This window comes from Nansenia antarctica (genome assembly GCF_963989245.1).
Source record: "Nansenia antarctica genome assembly, chromosome: 1".
NCBI lineage: Eukaryota > Metazoa > Chordata > Actinopteri > Argentiniformes > Microstomatidae > Nansenia > Nansenia antarctica.
This window is the reverse complement of record NC_137674.1, coordinates 91,630,990-91,653,414: the sequence shown is the minus strand read 5'-3', so window position 1 is coordinate 91,653,414 and position 22,425 is coordinate 91,630,990. Positions and strand designations below refer to the sequence as shown.

Below are 22,425 nucleotides of genomic sequence, written 5' to 3'. Positions count from 1 at the left end.
GAACACGGTTTATGGATGGCACAGAGGATTGGGAGTGGTTTTGGTCAAACTTTAGTTTCCAGTTCAGCACATGTGCTGTTGTTGCTGCTGATATGTGGTGGTTTTGGAAACTACTGTATGAACTACTACGTCAACACATAATTGTGACAGGAGGAACATTTTGTAGTTACATGTACAGTACTATATTCATCCAAGGACAGTTTGTTTCTAGTTTCATATAATAATAAAAAACGGTTTCATATTAAATCTGAATGCTTTGCTAACTGTAATGACATTTGGCACAAGCAACCATTAATATCTGTTATAGACCTTGAGCAGTGGTATCATGGAGTATTCAAATGGTAAAGCAGGTTTGAACCCATTGTTCTCCCGTACTTTCCATCAGGGTTGTTTACTATTTCTCACTGATCCTTACTGGTGCCCATGGTCTTCTTACCTTTGCCAAAATAACCCTAGCTTTAAATAAGAAGAACACAACCCAAATCCCTGCCACTAACAACACTCCCACTATTCTCACATTCAATAAATCCCTCTAGCTCTTCTAAGTAGAATTAATGCTATTCCATTCCATTTTTTACTACGGTGATGGTTGGGAAAGTGCTGCATGACAACAACAACTATGAAGGCATTCAGCTTGCCCCTTGGAAACAGTGGCAACTTAAATCAAACTGTGTTACCATGCTAAACAAAAGAACAACTCAATGGCACATGAAAGTTGTCCCTGACCCAGTGCCATAAAAAGTTCTGTTGGCCCACTCAGTGGAGAAAAGAAATACCACATTTGTGATTGGCTTGGAATCAACGCAGACCTTTTACCTGCTTAATTGATAAAGAAATGATGACGGAATAGCCCACACTGGCCCATGAAACAGCTTTTGAGTCAATTGTCCAATTACTTTTGGTCCCTTGAAAAAGAGGGAGCTACATATTAAAGAGCTGTAATTCCTTAACCCTTCCTTCAATTTGGATGTGAATACCCTTACCCTAAAGCTGAGAGTCTGCACTTTAAGCTCATATTCATTATATAACTGTAACTTGAAGAAGTTTTGGTAAACAGCTCAAATAACAAAAATTCTGTCTGTGTCCAAATACAGTATGGACCTAACTGTATCTATGCCCTAAACCCTTTGAATCACATTCAGATCCCATTAAAAAGTGTGACTAAAACATCCCAGCGACGCTTATCACAACCCAGGTAATCACATCACAGTCAGTGTGATTCACATTATCTCAGGCGCCTCTGAAAATGCCAGGCATATCTGACTGAGATGACCTATCAAGGGCCAAGGGTGGATGAATCAAGGAATGCTAAATTATTTCTTCACCTCCATACATTTTTGAAGAATACAACAATCCCTTGTTTTGTTCTGTGTGTGTGTGTGTGTGTGTGTGTGTGTGTGTGTGTGTGTGTGTGTGTGTGTGTGTGTGTGTGTTTTCAGTAACAACCTCCACCTGCTCAGATGTCAGTGGAAGTTCCCACCATGTCAGAACAGCCAGTTGAGTTGCGTGAAGATGAGTTGCATGATGTGCAAACTCAGGATTGGTAAAAGGATCTTTCTTTGGGGTGAAATAGTGTCTCTTTTGCATATGGGATGGATTGACTGACTGCTCATGTTTGCCCTTTCCATCTTCAAAATGAAATTTCTAATTAAAAAAAGGGGAGTGGGAGAGCAAGAGTGTTTTAGTCTAGTGTTACTAACTTACTGAATGATTTGTTGATGACATTTTTCCTTTTTTGCTTTTAAGAGTGTCAGAGGAATTATGCACGAGGTATTTCTGTGTTTCAATTTTAATACATTTGCAGACATTTCTAAAAACTTGTTTTCACTTTGTCATTATGGGGTATTGTGTGTGGATTGATGCCAATTTTTGTTGCCCCACCCCCCCTGTCGATTAAACACCCGTCTATCGAAAACACCCGTCAATCGAAAACTCCAACCCCCCGACAAAACGTGTGTGGGAGGGGGGGCTGGGGGGGACATTACAAATCTTGCTTAGGGCCACAAAAGTCCTAGGGCTGCGGCTGACCCTGCTATGATGAAGCTCCACAGCTCCATAGAATTAGCAGGCATTTGCTTGTACTCGAGCAGGACACAAGATGTTTCGACTTCAGAATATATTCTGCTGCTGCCTTCACATCAGTAGCAGCAACATCATAAATTAAGGCAAGTTGGCCAATTCTTGTGGCAGCTATTCATGCCCAAACCATCACCTCATCACCACCATGTTTCACAGATGAGGTGGTATGCTGTAAATCTTGGGCAGATGCTTTTTTCTCTGAACTTTCCTCTTGCACTCATTCTGGTAGATGATAATTATCTGTCCGCATAACCGTTTTCCAGACTTCTGCAGGCTTTTTTAAGTACTTGTAAGCCAACTGTAACCTGACCATCCTTTTTGAGGATAACTTTGCAGTGTAGCCACTGTAGTTTGGCTAGTTACATAATTCTGAGGATAGTAGTTGACACATTCATGCCTACCTCCTGGAGAGTGTTTCTTGTTTCCTGGGACAATTTGCGATTGCTGAGCTCACCAGTGCTTTCTTTTTTAATGATGTTACAAACTGCTGATTTGGGTAAGTCTAAGGTACCAGCTGACTCAGTGGAGGCCAGTGGAGGATCATTGGCAGAGGATCATTTCAAACCTGGGTGATATGATGTTGCTAATAAGCTAGCTACAGCAGCAGAGGCACAATGGAGAGCAGAGCAGAGCCATGCATTTTTTATGGCCAGACTGTTTTTGTGCTGCAGCAGCAGGACAGCCTCTACCCAGCAGAGCAGCTGGGAGTCAGGGAGGGACAGCAGGCCGCATCCCAAATAAGAGACTGGGACTGTCTGAGAGAAGGAGAAAGAGATAGGAGGGAGGAAGAGAGAGAGGGGGGTGAGAGAGAGAGAGAGAGAGAGAGAGAGAGAGAGAGAGAGAGAGAGATGCTACTTTCAGAATAAAAGATAAAGAAAAGTATAGAAAATGCCCAGGGCAGAGAGCAGCATAGAAATGAATGGCAAGAATAAGAGACAATATGTCAAAGAAAAGCCTTGAAGAAGAAATGAGAGAGGGGAGGTCACACGGAACAAAGAAAAAAGGGATATTGCATGTGTAAGTGCATAGAGAACAACCGAGTAGATGGATGGATGGAATGGAGAGCTGTAAGCATGCTGACCTGGCCACCCATGCCTGCAGAGCCCTAGGGACATCCACTGAACTGTAGCAGAGACAGTGGATGCTTTCTGGAGCATTAAAATCACCCTACAGGAATTCCATTTCATCTTAACCATCCTAGAGAGGACTGTCCGGAAGGCTGTAGAGTATAGCCTGACCCAGAGATGCCTGTCCAAAAGTACAACGACGAAAAACAAATTCATTGTTAATGATATTGACATTCTGAAAATGGTACGACAAAATGGTTGTATGTTCGAGGTGATCTAATAATGCCTACCAAGCTGATCCTTATATTTAAAGTTATGATACAAAGTAAATCACCTCAGACTGGACTGAAGGCAGACAAGTGTTGAATCTGCACTCAAGTTTATTATATTATAAATGCAAAAGTTCTTACATTATGATGTTATTATAATACCCAGTGTTATTCCATAATCAGTTGTTACAACCCTTTCCACAGTTGTTTTTATTTTATATTTCACAGCGAGTTCTACGTGGAACCCAAAAGGGCTCTCCCACAGGGACAGCCGAAGCTCTGTTGTAGCAGTGGAGAGAATATGAATGAATGAATGAATGAATGAATGGTCTTTATTGTCATTGCTATAGTACAGGTACCAAACAACGAAATTTGGGAGGGGTGGCTCCCCTGGTGCTAGGAAAGAAAAAAAACTAAAAAAACAAGAAGGGAAAGGAGCTGGTTTACATAAATAAAGGCTATGTACACTATCCACTATACTATACTGTACAGATAAAACGACTAGGGTTGTCATATTGTCATATATGGAGGCCAGCTCTAGTTCTGTTACTAACATAGACCCAGCAGGAGCACGACTCATGCAGAAAGATAGACCTTGATGTGTTAGCGGCAGAAATTAAAGGGCATTAAACATTAAAAAGCTTCCTCAAAAACCCAGGGGGTGGATCAACTGGAGGAGAAAAGTAGGCCAGAGAGACTGTTGAGAGGAGAGAACTTGTCAGAAGCAGTCAAATAGCTCTTTCGCAGAGTTACATTATAAAGGCACATATACACACATGCTTACACAACATGCATTACTAGGGCACACCTTGCTGAAGGCTGCAGAATGATAGTGCAGTCACTCAATGAGAAATCTAGTCATGGAATTAACACCAGCGACGCAATATCTTTGATGTGTGTTATTGGACAACCTACAGTCGATCTAGCAGTCTCACACTTTTACAGTGGTTTGGTCCCCTCTCTCAACAGAACGACACGCTATTCTGGGATACACAATGTGTCTCCCCACTTGCCATTCATATAGAATAGGTGACTAGGTAAATCAACATAGATGTTGGATCTTTGAATAAACAAATAGAATGGACTGAATTGGATCCAGCTGGATTGCAGACGCACCTTGGCTTGAAACACACCCTCATCAGGTCCACAGGTGTGTTCTGTCTGGGGCGCTTGTGTGTAATGGTAAAATGGTTTATGAAAAGGCTCTTTCAACTTTTAAAGAGGAGGCCTGGCTGATCCCCAGGCTCTTATAGCGAAGCAAGGGGGGGAGGGTTCACATACCAATCCCATCCTAGTGTAAACACCTGCATGGCAAGGAAGATGTCCTCCTGTCTGTCTTCTTACTTTTCAATTGCAACTCCTTCTCTATCTCACAGCATGTTGGCCATCCTCAATGGGGTTGTTTTAAATATATATCATTTTGAAGTCAGTGCGGTCAAAGCATTCTTGAAACTTTTGTGTTTCCTTAGAAAGCTATATTGAAGCCAGGAATAAAGAACAATTGTTGGTTAATATATCATTGGCTAGCCTTTAGACATCATGGGAGGCCACATAGGCCTCTCTTTCTGAGATGTGAGGGTGAATTACCACCAGTGTCAGATGGATAGGAACATTCCCTCTTGCTCTTGGATCATCAGGTTCTCTCCCTGCTAATTTCCCCCTGCTGACAACAAGCCTAGCATTCCTAGGTGGAGATTGAAAGGGAGTTCATAACTATGCTAGGTTGGAGCTTTCATTCCATATTCCCGACCTATGAGTGCCTGCCAAGATCACGAGATATGTGTGCTGCTTGCCATTTCTGCAATAGAATTTGTTTTGTGTAGGTAATTCCATGTTTGTAACACTTACGTCTTTCACTGTAATGGGTGGAACGGGAGTGGGGGGGGGGGGGGGCTTGATCTAGAAGACAGAGGACCAAAGCAAGCTGGGGGAGATCCTATAATGTAATGGTTGTCTGAGGTTATGAGAGGGAACCCAGGCAGGTGGGCTGACATGCTGTGGACCAGAGAGCTCAAAGACTGAGTGACAATGGTTTCCTAGCAAACACTCCAGGCTGCTATGGTGCTCTAGAATCACACTCTTGTGATGAGGTAGCCCAGCATATGACCACCAGTTACACAATTCTGACAGTGAGCTGTTCTAATCTAGCCATTATGTTATACTAGAAATACAGTTATTTTTAGTTGATGTGTGATGAAATAAAAAATTTTTGACTGAATTTTACTATTTGTCTTTTTAGAATCTCAGCAATAGCAGCTGTGTTTGAACTAACAGAGAGAAGGTTGAGCCAACGTTCTGTGAGCACAGCAAGTGGAACAGGGAATGCCTTTGATGACACCGGTATCAGCATGCAGGGTGGTGAGGTCAGAACAACCATTTTTCATCAGGAAATGACATGGGGTGCTACACTGTAGCATGAAATGGATTCTGGGATCCTACTCCCTCTACGACTACACACAAAGTAGAGTATCAGGTAACTCCAAGAGAATAATCAGAACAAGATGTGACCGAGACAAACCGTAGTGTGTGACGTACTGTATGTACCCAGCTGTCTCCCAGGATCCTGACCAACTTCTACCGCTGCACCATTGAGAGCATCCTCACCAACTGCATCACAGTGTGGTACGGCAACAGCAATGTGTCTGTCCGGAAGGCCCTGCAACGGGTGGTGAAAACAGCCCAGCGCATCATTGGCACCAAACTCCCTTCCATCGAGTCCCTTCAGGCAACCCAGTGTCGACGGAGGGCGGCAAACTTCATCAAGGACACCTCCCACCCCAACCACAGACTGTTTGACCCCCTACCTTCTAAGAGACTCAGGATGTACAGGATCCTCAGGTCCCGTACCAGCAGGCTGTTTTCACAGAGCTATCACTCTGATAAACAATCCCCCCCTCCACACACCCCGCTGAACTATTGCCCACCCCCTCCCTCACACACACACACACACACACACACACACACACACACACACACACACACACACACACACACACACTTGACTCTCAGTATCCCCCCCTCCACCTTGGGATACTATGGCTATGACAATGAAAAATGCCAATACTATGATGACTGACAATACTTTGATGGCTGCTCATCCCTGGTTAATGTGAGCACTCTATAACCTTTGCACTACTGATGTTTACCTTACTACATTTGAACATACTGTATACTGCATATTGCACATGTCTCCTGATATAGCTTCTTTTATACTTCTGCGCATTAGCTACCTCACTGTACTACCTATCTGTACATAGCTCATAACTGTATATTGCCCATAACTGTATATACCTCTAAACTAAACTGATGTTTACAATACTACCTCTGCACATACTGTATATTGCATAGTTACCTATCACTACCATTCTTGTTCTATTTATATCATGCCCATATATGACTATTTGCACTTTTGGTTTGATGCTAAACTTATTGTATAGTACCTGTACTCTGCGATGACAATAAAGTTGAATCTAATCTAATCTAATGGTTATTAAAATCATCTTCCTGTGCACAATGTTCAGCATTTAAAAAATAAGCCGGTTGATTCAGCATTTAAAAAAACAAGTCATTTGAGAGAACAATTTTCCACAGCGTGGTAAAGATAGCCCTATGAAATGTGTTATTTGAAACGTATGTTGACTATATGCAGTTTAAGAAGCACATGGGACAAAAACCCTGTCGGCCCTGTAGGACCTGAGCCCTCCTCCTTAGGACACGCCTGTGAAACCAGATGGAAGAAGTGTTTCTCTGACTTTATTTGGCTATCCAAGTGGAACCGAAGGGCCTAATTCTCCAACCTGGGACAGGATTGGCCCTTGGTTGCAGTGGTCCAGTGACCTGCTGTAATGTCAAACGTTTAAATCCACTCATTAAACTAACAGGTCACTCTTTACAACTGGCTGATAAGCTGAGTGGGTGAGGGGTCTGTGTTTGCTCTTTTGTCTTTCAATGGATGGGGGGGGGGGTGTATGAAGAGAGAAGAAGAGAGGTGGGGGGAGGGGGGTCAACAGGCTTTAGAGGTCAGGGGTAAATGACTCTGCACCCGCCCCCCTTTCAGACTCTTGCTTACATTGTCCTATGGTCTCCTCCCCACCCCCCCAGGCCCCACCTCTCACCTCAACCTATCATTGCGCTTTAGAGTAAAACAAAGCACGCAACTGTCTATCTTTTCATGGCAACTCTACATTGTGATTTACAAGAGATATTAACTAATATTAGGAATATTATTACTTGTTTAAATTTTGCAATTGATCCACGGTACACATGCGTGCCGTACCGTGGAGGGTGATCCGTTACACCCCTAGTAATGACTAGAGGTGGTGGTGTGGGGGGGGGGGTGATCTAACAAGGCATACCATCACACTGCGCTTGACCCTTTCTGTTTGAGTTACACACCTCAGGGCAACACTCACTAGCCCCCCACTACAGCTCTATAGCATTGACCAAACACACATCTCTGCTCTGCAAAAACAAACAGGTGTTCAATTACCTCTTACTGGAATCTGTGAACAAACAAAGGGGTAGTAAAGCCATATATAACATAAACATATATAACATAAACACGGACTGGAATTTCTCTCAGACATTGCGGTAGTGATGCCTCTTATGGATGTGAACGTCTATGATGTTTCTCTGAAGGATTATGAAGTCATGACGATGATCCTGATTGACTTGCTTCACAGATGAGTGTGTACTGAAAATACACCCAGAAGAAATGCTGTGAATTCCTGAGTGACGTGAAAAGCATAGAGGACGCAGTCGTGGTGAAGAAAACACCGGCACAGCACATTCACAAGCACTTGCTGCCGTCTCTCAGTCCTTCCCTGGAAGGAGCAGCCACAGGAATGCACACACGTAACAACACACACGTCCTCAAGCTAGAACTGTTACGAATATAAACTTTACTTTTCATCAGAACACTCCCTTTCATAAACAAGTCAACGCTGGGTTCACCTCTTCTCCTCACCTCTCTCTCTTCACTTCACTCTCCCGAATCATTCCAGTCATCCAGTCCCATTTGGGGAGCATGTGTGGGGTACGGGAGTTCCCAGGGGTACAGCAACAAGTGTTGTGGTTTCCTGGTCAATGGCTGTTTGGAATGCCTGACTCTGACAGAACGGTTCAGTGGAAACCACTTCAGTGGCGGGCTAGGCGAGGCATGGAGGTGCTGAGGAACCCGCAGAGTTAATGGAGTCCACCATGACCTCCACAGTTGGAATTACACAGTAATTCCAGTAGATGCAGTATTTTCGTCAGCTCAAAATAAAATCATTTGATAAGAAAGTAAAGTCTTGTTTTCAGCATTGAAATGAGTAAAAAAAGTATATTGTTAGTGAGCTGTCTTGTGCCTACCTGTAGTCCTATGTCAAACTCTTATATTGTATGGTGATCATTGTTTCAATACACTGTGATATGAACCTCATAATAGTGTATTGGTTTCTACAATGAGCTGCAACGTTTGCAGGAAAAGTGCTATATACAAACTCCCGGAAGACATTAGATCTGCCCCTACTTTGCCCATTTTCAAATCCAAGTTAAAGACCTTTATGTTTACTTTTGCTTTTAACTGCTACTAAACTACTGAAGTTTACTTTTTTGTTTTTAACTGCTACTAAACTACTGAGTTGATTGAAGGCATGAGTGGAAGTGTTATAATGGAGTCTTATAAATGTTCTATTTTAATTGTTAATGTGTGTTTTTTGTGCTATGCACTGCTTTGCTGCTTGTCTTTTAATGATTTTCTTTCTTTTTTTTGTCTTTTTTTTTGTTGTAAAGCACCTTGAATTGCCTTTGTGTATGAAAGGTGCTATATAAATACATTTCACTTCACTTCACTATATAAATAAAAAGTTGTTATTATTATTATTAGTAGTAGTATTTTTAATATTATTGTTACAGTATAGTGTACCACATTTTCAATACATGACATCAGATTTTTGCCTCCAAAATGCTGATTTACAATAAACACGAGCAGAAGGCCAAAGAGCCCTGCGGGTGGAAAGAAAAAAAGATAGCAGAAGAACTTAGGGAAGATGACATCAGCTCAGAGAGATTTAAATGAAAACACCAAGCCGCAGCATCGAGACAGTCTAGGACCTCTGAGTGTCTGTCTGAAGAGTGGGGGCTGGGACTAGAATGAGCCAGGGAGCCTTTGAAATATGCTCTATAATTAGCAGAGACACTTTATCAACATCAGGTTGTCCAGACCTGCAGGAATATGTTTACGGTTGGAATAATGAGAGAGGAAGAAGAGAAGCAAAGACTGATCTGAAAACTGAAACTATCTTTTCCTTTCTTTCTTTCTTTCTTTTTCTTTTCTCTCTCTCTCTCTCTCTCTCTCTCTCTCTCTCTCTCTCTCTCTCTCTCTCTCTCTCTCTCTCTCTCTCTCTGTGAACGTGTATGTTCATCCATATTACTGTCACACAGCCACAACTGCAACAACAGTAACATAAACAACAAACATGTGATTATATTTATACTGGCGCAACATATCCAGTAGTAGGTTTGATCATCTGTCAAACCTAAAATAACATTTAGGATGGGCCGACCACAGCATTGATTCATCTGTGAGGATCTCACTTCGTAAACCAATGTCTAATGGTGGATTGGTTCAATGAAATGTGGGATGGGAGATGGTGGATAGGGGGGAGGGGGAAGAGTATGAGAGCTTCTGTACAGGTCACCTCTGGAGCCAGCAGCAGAGCAGCATGGATGATGTGAGAACTCCTTTACTTCCAGGCCACTGAGGCTCATAGTTGGAGCTGCATGAAACATCATCATTCTGAAACAGTGGGCAAAGAAAGAAAAAAATGGAATAGCTTGATACTGTTAATCTTTCTTCCAGGGCAGGGCCGTGCACAGACTAGAAGGAAAGACGGATTGGGGGGGGGGGGGGGGGACATGCCTGCTCCAGGGGTTGTTCCTGAGCACGGTGGACCACACAGGCAGTGTGGCACTCTCCTCCCCTCTCAGCTGTTACTATGCAGACTAGCGGCGTTGAGGGTGTAGCTCACTGGGCTCTGGGCTCTGGTCTATTCCCAAATATCGCATAACAAATACAGTAGACGAGAGGGAGGTGTGTGTGTTTGTGGGTGGGTGGGGGGGGGGGATAACCATACCCAGATAACCACATTAGCCCAGAAATGCATGACAACATTCCGATATTGTCCTTAATAAGACACAAGAGGCCGTACGTTATGGTGAATAAAGTCACACCTGAGGGGTGTTGTTAGGCCTGATGCAAAGCAGAGGGAAACATGTTTAAGAAACATGTCACAGCTGTGGCTCTATGAGAAAATGAAGCACAGCTTCGAACGCCTCTCGGCCAATCACAATTCTTCTTTTGATCAACCTGTTGCTTAAATCCATAATCATCCATATGAATGGCAACATACTGCACATGACTGTATGTCACAGGAGGTTTAACCACATTGTGTGCGCTACAGGCTGGGAAGAGCCTCGATTTGATCTCCCACGAGTTGTGGAGCCGAGGATGTGCATGTACAATTATACCAATTCACGCTTTTAAGTTGACACCGCCTAATACTTTCTGCACTAAACTTAAGAGTCTCAAGTTGCACACGATAACAGCTAAATAACAGCAGCACTGAATGAATTACTCTTTAACATATATTATTCATTGTTTTCAGGGTGAAAACATAACCAATCATGCACTTGAAGGATACACTGAAGGATAGCTTATTATGGGAAAGGGACTGTGTGTAACTAAGCAGATAAAATAAAATGTACACTTGGCTGGGTAAAGGAGGTCTAGCCTGCTCTCGGATAAAGGTTAAGCTCCCTAAAACTATGGGTGTGGTCAACCATTCAACCCTTCTACGGTCTTGAACAAGACAATACATACAGCTCAGTCAAAATGTTCACAATTGAGAAGGTAGAGATATCATTGAAAACCCATTCACAACATAAGGCATTGCATCTGTAGAGATGTTTATGACTTCAGACTCTCGGTATGCTTGTGACTCAGTGTAAGTGCCTGCAATCCTTTAAATAGTGTTCCAAGGAATAGACTACATGTGCTTTGTGGGAATTCTGTATGTAATACACAATTATTTGGCATGACATTATACAGTACTGTATATAGAGGCTTTAATAAAAGCAACATGCACCATCATGAAAACAATGTGTGTTTTCTTCTCTAATGATCAGTGATACTAAAACAAATATTCAGAGAAAAATTGCTCAGTATTAGAGCATCTAGTCACCCTAAAAACTGTGTTAATGGAGCTGACTAGTAAATGCTCTCGTTTCGGTGTTAGTGTCGTTTCGGTGTAGGAAAACAAACTTGGCAAAGGTCAGAGAGGGCTAAGTCTTCTGTCATCACTGACTCAATGAGCTCTCCGTGTGAGTGTGTGTAAGACTGTGCCTGAGGTAACACCCCACACCCACCTTAAAAATAACCTCTCTCTCTATATATATAATAATCTATCATATTTCCACATTCGTTGTAGGAGAAATATGGATCCCCAAACTCACACCGCTCATGTGCCCTGCTCTTTCTCAACTTTCTCACTCTTATCGTCAAAAACAAGGCAGAAACTCAAATCAAAGCTCAGTAGCAGCGACTTAGTCCATTGCTGTCCTGTGCACTATTCAGGACATCTTGCCTTGTTCCAAATCAAATCAAATCAAAATATGTTTTTATTTGTCAATTGTCATGAACATCGCATACAGTCCTAATTGACATAGTGAAATGCTTTGGAATTTCCCCTCCATCCAAAACCAGCAGGGAGAGGAGAGGACATCATGTTGCAGGGAGGGAGGAGAGCTGGGGTGGATTGTTTGTTGTGCACTCAGAACCGGTTTTCCTCTCAGCAGACACAAACATCCCTATGGTATCTTCTCCATTCAGTATTTCCGAGCCCAGTGTCTGGTCTGGGCTGTACGGAGAAGGAATGTGGCACAATGCCAGCCACGTGCTCTCTGAGATGCATGCCAGAGGAGGGTTACTCACATCCACTAAGGCCGCCTCTACGCACTCTTCTTCTCTTCCGGTGTAACCCTAACCACACACACACACCGTTGATATGCTCCAGACAGAGGACTTGCTTTATCAAAGTAAACACCAGACAGCAGCAAGTGTCTGATCTGGCCCGCTTGGGGGGTGGGGGGTTGATGGAAGTCATACACACAATGCTGATGGAGTGTTGCAGGAAGTGAGCTGCCCAAACACCAAACACAGGAGAGTGGGATCCGGGACAGGCACCTCATTTTGGTGTGTGTGTGTGTGTGTGTGTGTGTGTGTGTGTGTGTGTGTGTGTGTACATGTGTGTAGTGGCAAAGGGATTAAGAGAAAACCAAAGACCTTATAGGGAAATCCACTGAAATCCCATTGTTTCCACAGAGAGCAATTTGAACAACAACATCAGTCACATGTTGATCCTTTAGCAAAGCTCAACTGCAACGTTTAGTGTTTCCTTTAAGGGTAGGCACTGTAGTCATTACAGAGACCAAACTCTTCTTTTCTCACACTCCGACTAACAATAATGGACAGCTCTAACTAAAGAGATGGAGGGAGAGTGAGAGTGAAAGAGAGAGAGAGAGAGAGAGAGAGAGAAAGAGAGAGAGAGAGAGAGAGAGAGAGAGAGAGAGAGAGAGAGAGAGAGAGAGAGAGAGAGAGAGAGAGAGTGCATTTTCTGCAAACAGCGTTTGACCTAATTGTGTCAGCGTCATGCCCAGCATCAAACATTTTTACAACCATTCCCCTCGTAGAGAAAAAGGCTTGGCTACACTGCTGCTATCGTAGTTCCATGGCACTATATTACACCAGAGAGGTTGTGGTGGGATTGGCGACCTGACCTAACATAAAAACAAACTGCATACAAACAAGCAGATCCACAGTGAGATTTAGCCAATCTGTTGATCACTGTTTCTGCATGGTCACAAACAGCTCTAGTGGTCCTTCAGGGACAGTCATCCTCATCCACATCACAGCCACGTCATAAACACCAACCCCCACCCCCCCAGCCAGCATGCTTTCAGGGCTCTCATTTACACAAATTGTCATTCAGATGAGTGTGTGCTCTGTTGTTTAAGGACGCCTCAGACTACCATTCATATAAAAAAAGAACAATTAAGAGCAATTAGGTCTAAATATTCCCCAGGAAAGGGTTTCTGGATATAGCCTAAAGGATCAAATCAAATAACGTTCAGATGATCCCTTCGGACAGTATCAAGTGAGATGAATTCATGTCTTTTAAGTTGTTAGTCATCACAAGCTCTTGGAAGAGTTAGGCCTGCCTGCCTAATGGCATAGGGATGGTTACAACTGCGTGTGTGTGTGTATTACTGTGTTGTAACTCATGTAGGCTAACGTAAAACACAGTGTGTCAAGTTCAATGTGGTATTAAATGTACAGCAAATTGTCTCTTGAGAATGGCTTTTTTCTTTTTCTTTTGTTTTTGTTTTACAATGGGTGATATTTGGGGAAGGTAAACAAGAGCCTAGGGGGTTGAGTCTTTATGAGGGGAGTTGATGTATCCCCTCAGGTGAGCTCAACCACTCTGAGACCACCAGGAGCAGGAAGGGAGGAAGCCCCAGACAGGCTGAGACATGTCAGCTAAGAATGGTAGAATACACTCTTCTCTTCTTTGTATGGCCAGGGCAGATGGGGTACTTGATGGAGTCAAATTGTAGGGTAGAGTATCAGACACAGGCATGCATGTACACATACATGCATGCATACGCACACATGTACACACACACACACACACACACACACACACACACACACACACACACACACATCACCCCTATAAACCACAGGGCACTGGGATTAAAACACCAACGATAACACGCTGTGCTAGTATCAGGGTAATGATTGGTTCCTCCCTCATTGGAATGTTAGATGGATTTTACAGCTTCTTTCACTTGAATAACATCAATAGCCTACTACTGTTTAATAAGATGCGTTATTATAGCCTCCAGCTGGTTGGACTGCTGTATTCATTCATCTGTATTTCAGTTCACAAGCGTAAATTGCAAATAATATTTCAAAATAAGTCAATAGTCTACACTAAAACAATAGACTATAGTCTAATGCCTCACTCTATTCCAATGCAATCGTATTATGAAAATGAAAATAAAGAAACGAGCAGATCAGAGGCACAGAGGTTGCAGGTATCACCAGTGTTTACCGCCGGCTACTAACGGCTACGCACGTTAGCGTCATAGTACATGTCATTATTTAGCATGTATATACACTACCGTTCAAAAGTCTGGGGTCACCCAGAGGATTTCATTTTCCACATTAACAATGTATAGAGTGTATTTCTGATTAATTTAATGTTATCTTCATTGAAAAAAAACAGTGCTTTTCTTTCAAAAATAATCATTTTAAACAGTTCAGAGCTGTAAGGAAATTGTCTAATGGGTGGTCACCGGCAATAATGTTTGATGGGTCTCCAACAAGAGCACTCACACAGTGTGCTGAGGGTCCCACTACAGCCAACACACGCCCCTCTCCCCATGAACTCCAGCTCATAGAAGATCTCTGAAGACAACATCAACATGTCGCTAACGGCGACAACTATATATACATACTGCATGTAGACAGTGTGACCCACCAATACCCTACGCCAAAAGCATAGGCACAAGTTGTAATTGATGGACAATGTAGAAGGTTCTGGATTAAATGACATGTGACATTGTTCTGTGGCACCATACCACGCGTCTTAATATGCATCGCTTCTAACTATGATAGCAGGGCAAATGAAGTAATCAAAGATTTCGAGTCAACAGATTATGGGCCACGCAGCAAAGCGCACACATGGGCAATGCACTATGGCTAGAAGGAATGTAAAACTGAGTACTCACGCACTGCCTCCCGTTTAGGGTCTAACTCAGAGGTAGTCTGTTGGAGTTTGCCTATTTTATTCTGAAGTCCCCAAACCCGCTGGTTCGTAGACACGATGTCGCTCTCCAGCTCCTGGAATAAGGAGCAGGCGTGCTTGGCCAGGTCCGAGAGCTGCCGCAGGGTTCGGGAAAGAGCCACATTGTTGATCGAACACAGATCCTCGAAAAGCAAACCTTCTTCGTTCGGGATTGAATGTCGGCACAGTAACTGAGGTTCCACGATCCGTTTGATAAATGGCATTTTGACATGGACCTGATCAAAAAAAACAATCGGATCCACAAAACTAGTCTAAACAAAACTTGCTCCCGGCCCCCCCCTTATTCCAAATGTCCCAAATTAATGTGTTGGTCCTCCATCCTTTCACTCTCTAACACTGACGGGAGTACGCGTCGGGGTCCTCGCTGTTCTTTCTGGTCATCAGCTGCCTATCTGTGGTATGTTTTTCAGTGCTTTAAAGTAGAGGTGGTTTTAAAAAAAGACCGTGTCAAAACCCGGCGCGTCATTCTAGCGTTTTCCGGATCGGGATTCTTAGTAAAGCAAGCCCCATTCATCGTCTGCCTCGATTGGCTGCTGCTGAGGCTGATCACGAACACAGACGCACAGAGCGGAGTTTTTGATTGACGGGTGGTAGCTTGCGCTAAATCGACTGCGATACGCTAAATCGATGGCGATGCGATAGATATTTTTTATATTTTACATTTTTTTTGGCATTTATATTTTTTAAACATTACCCCCCCCCCGCCAGGATCCGGAGATCCGGGGCTATTCGGAAAACATTATATAGGCCTATCTATTGATTGATTGATTGAAAACTTTATTAGAAGATTTGCAGAAGTAGGTACATGAAAGTACATATTACATACAAGGTCAACTAACAGGATAAAAACCCAAGAAAGCCACTGGCTTATTTCAATTGGGGTCCTTGATTCTCAATTCATCGTTACATGTAAGACAGACAAAAAAAACTAGTACTATCTACAAGATAATACAGACAAATAACTAGTACTATCTACAAGATAAACATACATCGATCATGGGAAGAACAATACAACAAAACATAAGGTATGTACAGCGGATATACGCATACATGTATCTTTGAGGATATACGTTTGATGCCCAAAGTTGGCAGGAAAAGTGCTATACAAATAAAGGTTAAGGCTCACTGGATATTTTCTTTTTTCTGACCATTCTCTGTTACCCCTAGAGATAGTTGTGCGGGAAAATCCCAACACCCATACCATGTTCAAAGTCACTTAAATCACCTTTCTTTCCCATTCTGCTTGGTTTGAACTTCAGCAGATCGTCTTGACGATGTCTACATGCCTAAATGCATTGAGTTGCTGGCACATGATTGGCTGATTAGATATTTGCGTTAGTTGAGAGGTGCAGTTGTAAAGGTGTAGTGTACCAAATAAAGTGTCCGGTGAGTGTATAGTCAATTTACCTGGTAAAATCTATCTATCTATCTATCTATCTATCTATCTATCTATCTATCTATCGATATATCTATCTATCTATCTATCTACCTAGATAGATTTTACCAGGTAAGTTGACTGAGAACATGTTCTCGCAGCAACGACCTGTGGAAGAATTGCATGGGAAATGATTGAGCCAACTGAAAACAATATTCGTTTTTGTGGGTAATTTATTCATGAGATAGATCTAAAATAATACCCATTGAAAGTTCACCTACAGTAGGCCTACATGTCATACAAAGCAATGTAGCAGTTATCTGCAACTCAAACAGTATGCACCATCAAAAGGAGAGATACTGTATCTTTTAAAAAACAGTTGCCTGTTGATTAAGCAGATATAGGGGGCAGATAAATGAAAAACTGGCACCACACACTTCTTTATGAATGATTGCGCTTTGAAAAGATTCCTGTGGCGCTCCGTCATGCGCCTGCACGTTGGTCTGTCACTCTTTCACCTCCGTACGCAGGCTCCACACCAGCCTAGACCACAGCTTCATTCACATTCGCTGAATGAGTGTTTCACTAAATCCCAGCTGACAAGGCTAGAATTGGCCGAGGTGACAGGCCTAAGCCCTTCCTGTGAGCTAACTAATGTCCACACCAGAAATGCAACCATGGCAAAGCCCGGCCCGGGACAAAGGAGAGGCGAGAGAAACGCTGTATGTCGTCATCCTTGAGTAATGGCGGTAGCGACAAAGGGATGAACTTGAACGGACAAAAGCTGGTAATCTTCTCTGTCGAGAGCAGTGTTTTAACCCTTTTAATCTTTGGCCATGTACTGCAATGGGAGGGCATTGTAGGTTGACGTATACTTCCATGACAACTCAGGAACGTACTGATGAAGCCCAGTGGAATCTGTTTGAAAAGTAACTTTGATTATGCCAAAGCAGCCCAGAGTTTCAATAATCAGTATTCACTGGTGCTTCCAGGTGTTTGGTGTTGAGGCCTAGCAGAACTGTGTAGCTCCCCCTAGTGGTAGCTGCACTTTCAACCAATCCTCACGGGATGCAGTGGCTTACTTTAGTCAAGTATCTAGTTTCTAGTCTCACTGTTAATGGTGCTATAATATCAGACTGCATTTTTAGCTAGGAGAGTCTCATGCCCAGACTGTATATGCCAAGTCCTTTGACTACCAGCAAAACGGATCATTCCATAGTAATACTTGAGTGTCAGGAGAGATTATGATAATAACTCAGTAATTAGAAGACAGTTGTTTAACTTTGTACTGTACGAGATAGCAAGATGGCAATTACATCAAACCACTATATATTTAGAGGCGACACATGGCGGACACATATAGTTTCCTCATCTCGTGCAGCTGCCATTTGGAAATGCAAACCAAACAGTTATAGTTCAACGATATACGTATGGCTCATTATTGAGGAGTCTGACTTAATGAAGTCAGTATATGGAGGATACCTGAATGACAATGGTGTAGGTCTACAGATGGGGACAGCTATTCATGAGCACAATGCCATGAATAGCTATCTATCTATCTATCTATCTATCTAGATGACTATGCCATGCAATAGGCTATGGGAAAGAGGAATCGTGGGGGAGGGTTAATGTCTGGCATCTTCTGTCTGCCTCATTGCCTGAGCTCCTTCATTCATCCTCTTCATTCATCTCGTCAGACGTGGGATCAAGATATCAGGCCAGACTGTGGCTGCCTTTGAAAGCAAACACCAAGTTCAGCTGTTTGTCTAGGACTTAAAAACAGAGCCAGGATGAATCTCATGTCATTTCTCTGGAAGGATCTATTCTCAAATCAAAAATGCCTGGTAATTTGATACAATGGATTGATACTATGCAACAACCACACTATTTCCTCGCCTCATGCCATGAATCCAGATTTATTCATGGCATATTTTTAGCATGCACGTCCTGAATATGAATCATGCTCCAACACCCTCAGGAGAAATGAATAACATCCTCAGGGCAAATATGGAACAAGCTATGTTAATCTCAAAGAACAGCATCGTGGTGCAAAGGGGGTTTCTATAGTAACAGGACATGGTCACAATTCACCATCAGTTATCGCCAGAGATGAGATGACATTTCTGCACCAAACATGATGTTCCAATTGATCATGACTACGCATGAACATGAACAATCACTAGGGTAGTGGAAGCTGGAAGCAAAAAGAAATGGCTTCTTCACTTTACAAATGAGTAAAGCAGAGGCATACTGTAGATTGGGAGATGCTTAACTATAGTTTGTCAGACAATAAAATGGTTTTAGATATATTAAATATAACAGCATATCCTCTAGTTGATATTCTATGACCGCAGAGTTATTCCAGCGTAGGACTGCAATGCTTTCTATGTTTTGTCTGCCCTGTCTCCTTATTGGCTCAACAGCTGTTGTAACCGGATGGTTTGGAACTAGGGAAGTCTCTCTTGGACTCTCTCTCCGGACGTAAACTGCTATACCAAGAAGACGTCCTCATGGTATGAGGCCTGTATCTATCCTCATGGTATGAGGCCTGTATCTGGGCTTCACAGGCAGGGCTACCTCATCACAATGTTGTGATATCTGCCATAGAGCAGAACAGATACAGCACAGACTGTCTTTGTCACCAGTGAGAGTAAGGCCTGAGTGCTACACACAAAGCTACAAGGCAGCGAGGGTGACGACTGACTGTTGTCTGTGTGTTTGAGCAGGGCATTGGAATGTGCATCAAGGCTTTTAGAGTAAGTGGCAGTGGGTGAATGAGTGCTGGTGAATGAGTCTAATTGCTGTAGGGTTCTAAATACATGCCTAGAATGTGATGCCTGCATAGAGAAGCCCACCACAGGTTATTCTGGGATGGATGAGGGTCAGGCAATGTAGCCAAGAGTCGTGTGCTCCCTGACCCTGGGTTGTTGGGTCTGTTAGGGAAAGCACAGCTGCCCTGCTAGTGTGTGTGTGTGTGTGTGTGTGTGTGTGTGTGTGTGTGTGTGTTTTTGTCTTCAGCCCAGGAGGTCATTGTAGCATTACAGAGATCTGCTGTGGAAATGTCAATATACCTATGGTCTGCTGATGCTGCCATAGAAACTTTGGAGACATTGGCAGTGAGAAAAATAAGACAAAAGAGCATTGATGGTGATGGCTGGTCTGTGTCTGGATGAATTGGGAGAACATGAGATGAGATGCTGGTATCCTTTCAGAAGTTCTGGTGAGGCTCCCAGAAACAGGTTGAACTGAGAATGAACCCTTAGAAAAGGCTGCTTACCCAGTGGTTTACTGGCAGAAGAAAGAAGAAGCTCAGCCCCGTGTGTGGTCGCGTGTGTGTCCGTATGTGTTTCTGTGTGTAAGAGGGGGTAATTGGAGGATAAGAGTCATTATACTGTATATAAATAGCTTGTTTCATTTTATGGATTGGATAGGTGAGAGGAGACACGCGTATGCAGGTTAGGCCAATGTACTGTATGACAGCAGTCTTTGATCTCGGATCATGAAATGTAATTTGTGCTTAAGAGCAGGCCAAGACAGTCATTATGGGCTATCTTTTAACAGCGTAAAAAAACAGCTTTATAGCGCAAACAAGGGTGCTGGTCGTGGCGCTAGGAAGTATGTCTGAAATATTTTTTTAGCACAACTGACAACTGGCAGCTCATCGTCATAACGTCACGATATAGCACAAGCCTGCAGTCTTACGTCTTACAGTCTTTTATTTATTTTTTGGTTTCTTTTTATTTTACTACTCTATCTTTTCAGTTTGTAAAGCGTCTTTGAGTGTCTGGGGCATGGGATAAGTGACAGAAAGACAGAGCATAGAAATAGATGGGTAGAGGGAGGTAGACATGATATCTGTCAACAGTTAATAGTTAGCAATAGCTATCGAGTAGAGCGATGTGAGTGGGTATAGAAATAGATTACGCAGAACTGGTTGAACAGAAAAACAGCAACCAAGTAGCCTTGAGCAGAGTGGTATGTTAGAAGAGTGGCGCCAATGAGCTTCAAATAGTTCCACATAGCTTCCTGGTTATACTGTCCTGATTAACCCAATATTTACTTTTTATTGGACTAACAACCAGTTGTCAGGCAACATGCTCTGTTGGTATCTTGTAAAGGAACTATGGTGTTTGGGCCAATAGAAAGTTGACCCCTTCATTGGTACCACTCTTCTTCATAGAACACTCTGACCTAGAGCAAGTACTTGACCTGTGAACAGCTTCCAAATGCAAATGCCACACTTGGAATCAACTCAGACCTTTTACCTGCTTAATTGATTAACAAATAATGAAGGAATAGTCCACAATGGCCCACGAAACAGCTTTTGAGTCATTTGTCCAATTACTTTTGGTCCCTTGAAAAAGAGGGAGCTACAGAGCTGTAATTCCTAAACCCTTCCTTCAATTTGGATGTGAATACCCTTACCCTAAAGCTGAGAGTCTGCACTTTAAGCCCATGTTCATTATATAACTGTAACTTGAAGATGTTTTGGTAAACAGCTAAAATTAAAAATTCTGTCTGTGTCCAAATATATATCGACCTAACTGTACATACAGTATATGTTTAACTCTGTTACACCAGTACATACCTTATGTGGCCCCTACCACCATGCAAGTTGCCCATCCCTCTGTTAGACCACAGACCGTTACCGTAGTAACTGGGTGTCAAAGCCACTGTGTTAGCTAGCCAACAAACAAACGTCAAACGGCCAGAACAGATATTCAGATGTGGAGTGACAGTGTGAAGAGATGAACATTTTGATGTAAGATATCTGTGTATTGTTAAATCTGTAGAAATGGCAAACAGGTTTTGTGTTTTTCATATTTTCAAGTGGTCTTGTCTTGTCAGAGAAAGGGCTGCCCGTTTCCATGTCTCAGTGGTGCTCTTAGACCTGTCGGACACGTGTATATAGTCCTGGTTGACTTTGCCTACAGCAAGCACCTTAATTACTGACTTTTGTAATGAAATCACAAAGTCTCACATATTTTATTTTTTCTTAAAGAACTTATTAATTAAAGAAATACTATATTCTTTTATAGTATTCTTTTTTTCTTCTTTTCAAACACGGAATAAATATGCTATCCCAACACTAAATAGGCCTAACCCTAACCCTAACCCTAAACATTTATAGGTGCGCCGGTGGGCGGCTGTGAGGGAGGCCTTCTCCTTCCCCCACCGGTCTCTGTCCTCCTGGAGCTTCGTGCAGGCCTCATCCCTGCTCTTCTCCAGGTCCAGCAGGGCAGCAGCTCTGGTGAGGACCAGAGCCTCAGCTGCCTCACTCTCCAGGGCCCTGACGTCGGCCTGGCTCCTCTCCTCCTGCTCCATGACGTGGACTTTTTGTTGGAGGTCGCTCTCTCTCAGTCTACTTTTCTCCACCTCCCTGTCAAGCACCAGAGCCTTCTCAGCTGCCGCCAGCTTGTCCTCCAAGGCCTCTCTCTGCAGGTCGCTCTCTCTCACTCTGCCTTCTTTCACCTCCTCCCTGCAAAGGACCAGAGCCTCCTCCGCTGCCTCTTTGTCCTCCAGGGCCTCTCTCTGCAGGGCCTTGATCTGGTCCTCTGCCTCCCTGGTGGCGTTGGCGGTCTCCAGGAGGGTCGCCCTGACCCCGGCCAGGCTCCCCTCAGTCTCTCGCTGGGCAGCGAGGGCCTGGCACCTCTCCTTCTTCAGGTCAGAGATGTTGTGGAGGAGGCTGTCCCTCTCTTGCTCCATATCGTGGAGCTTTTGGA

At 43.2% G+C, this 22,425-nt stretch overlaps 1 protein-coding gene across 1 annotated transcript in view; it reads right to left on the bottom strand.

The window, feature by feature from the left end:
• The window catches only part of nhsa (Nance-Horan syndrome a (congenital cataracts and dental anomalies)), a gene marked incomplete at both ends in the record, with an annotated part of 79,703 nt that extends 64,173 nt beyond the window's left edge, over positions 1 to 15,530 (bottom strand). The window contains one exon of the mRNA XM_080527236.1: positions 15,251 to 15,530. Within this exon, the coding sequence (XP_080383362.1) occupies positions 15,251 to 15,530 (280 nt within the window). The remainder of the gene's footprint in view (positions 1 to 15,250) is intronic.
• Positions 15,531 to 22,425: the final 6,895 nt, after the last annotated feature.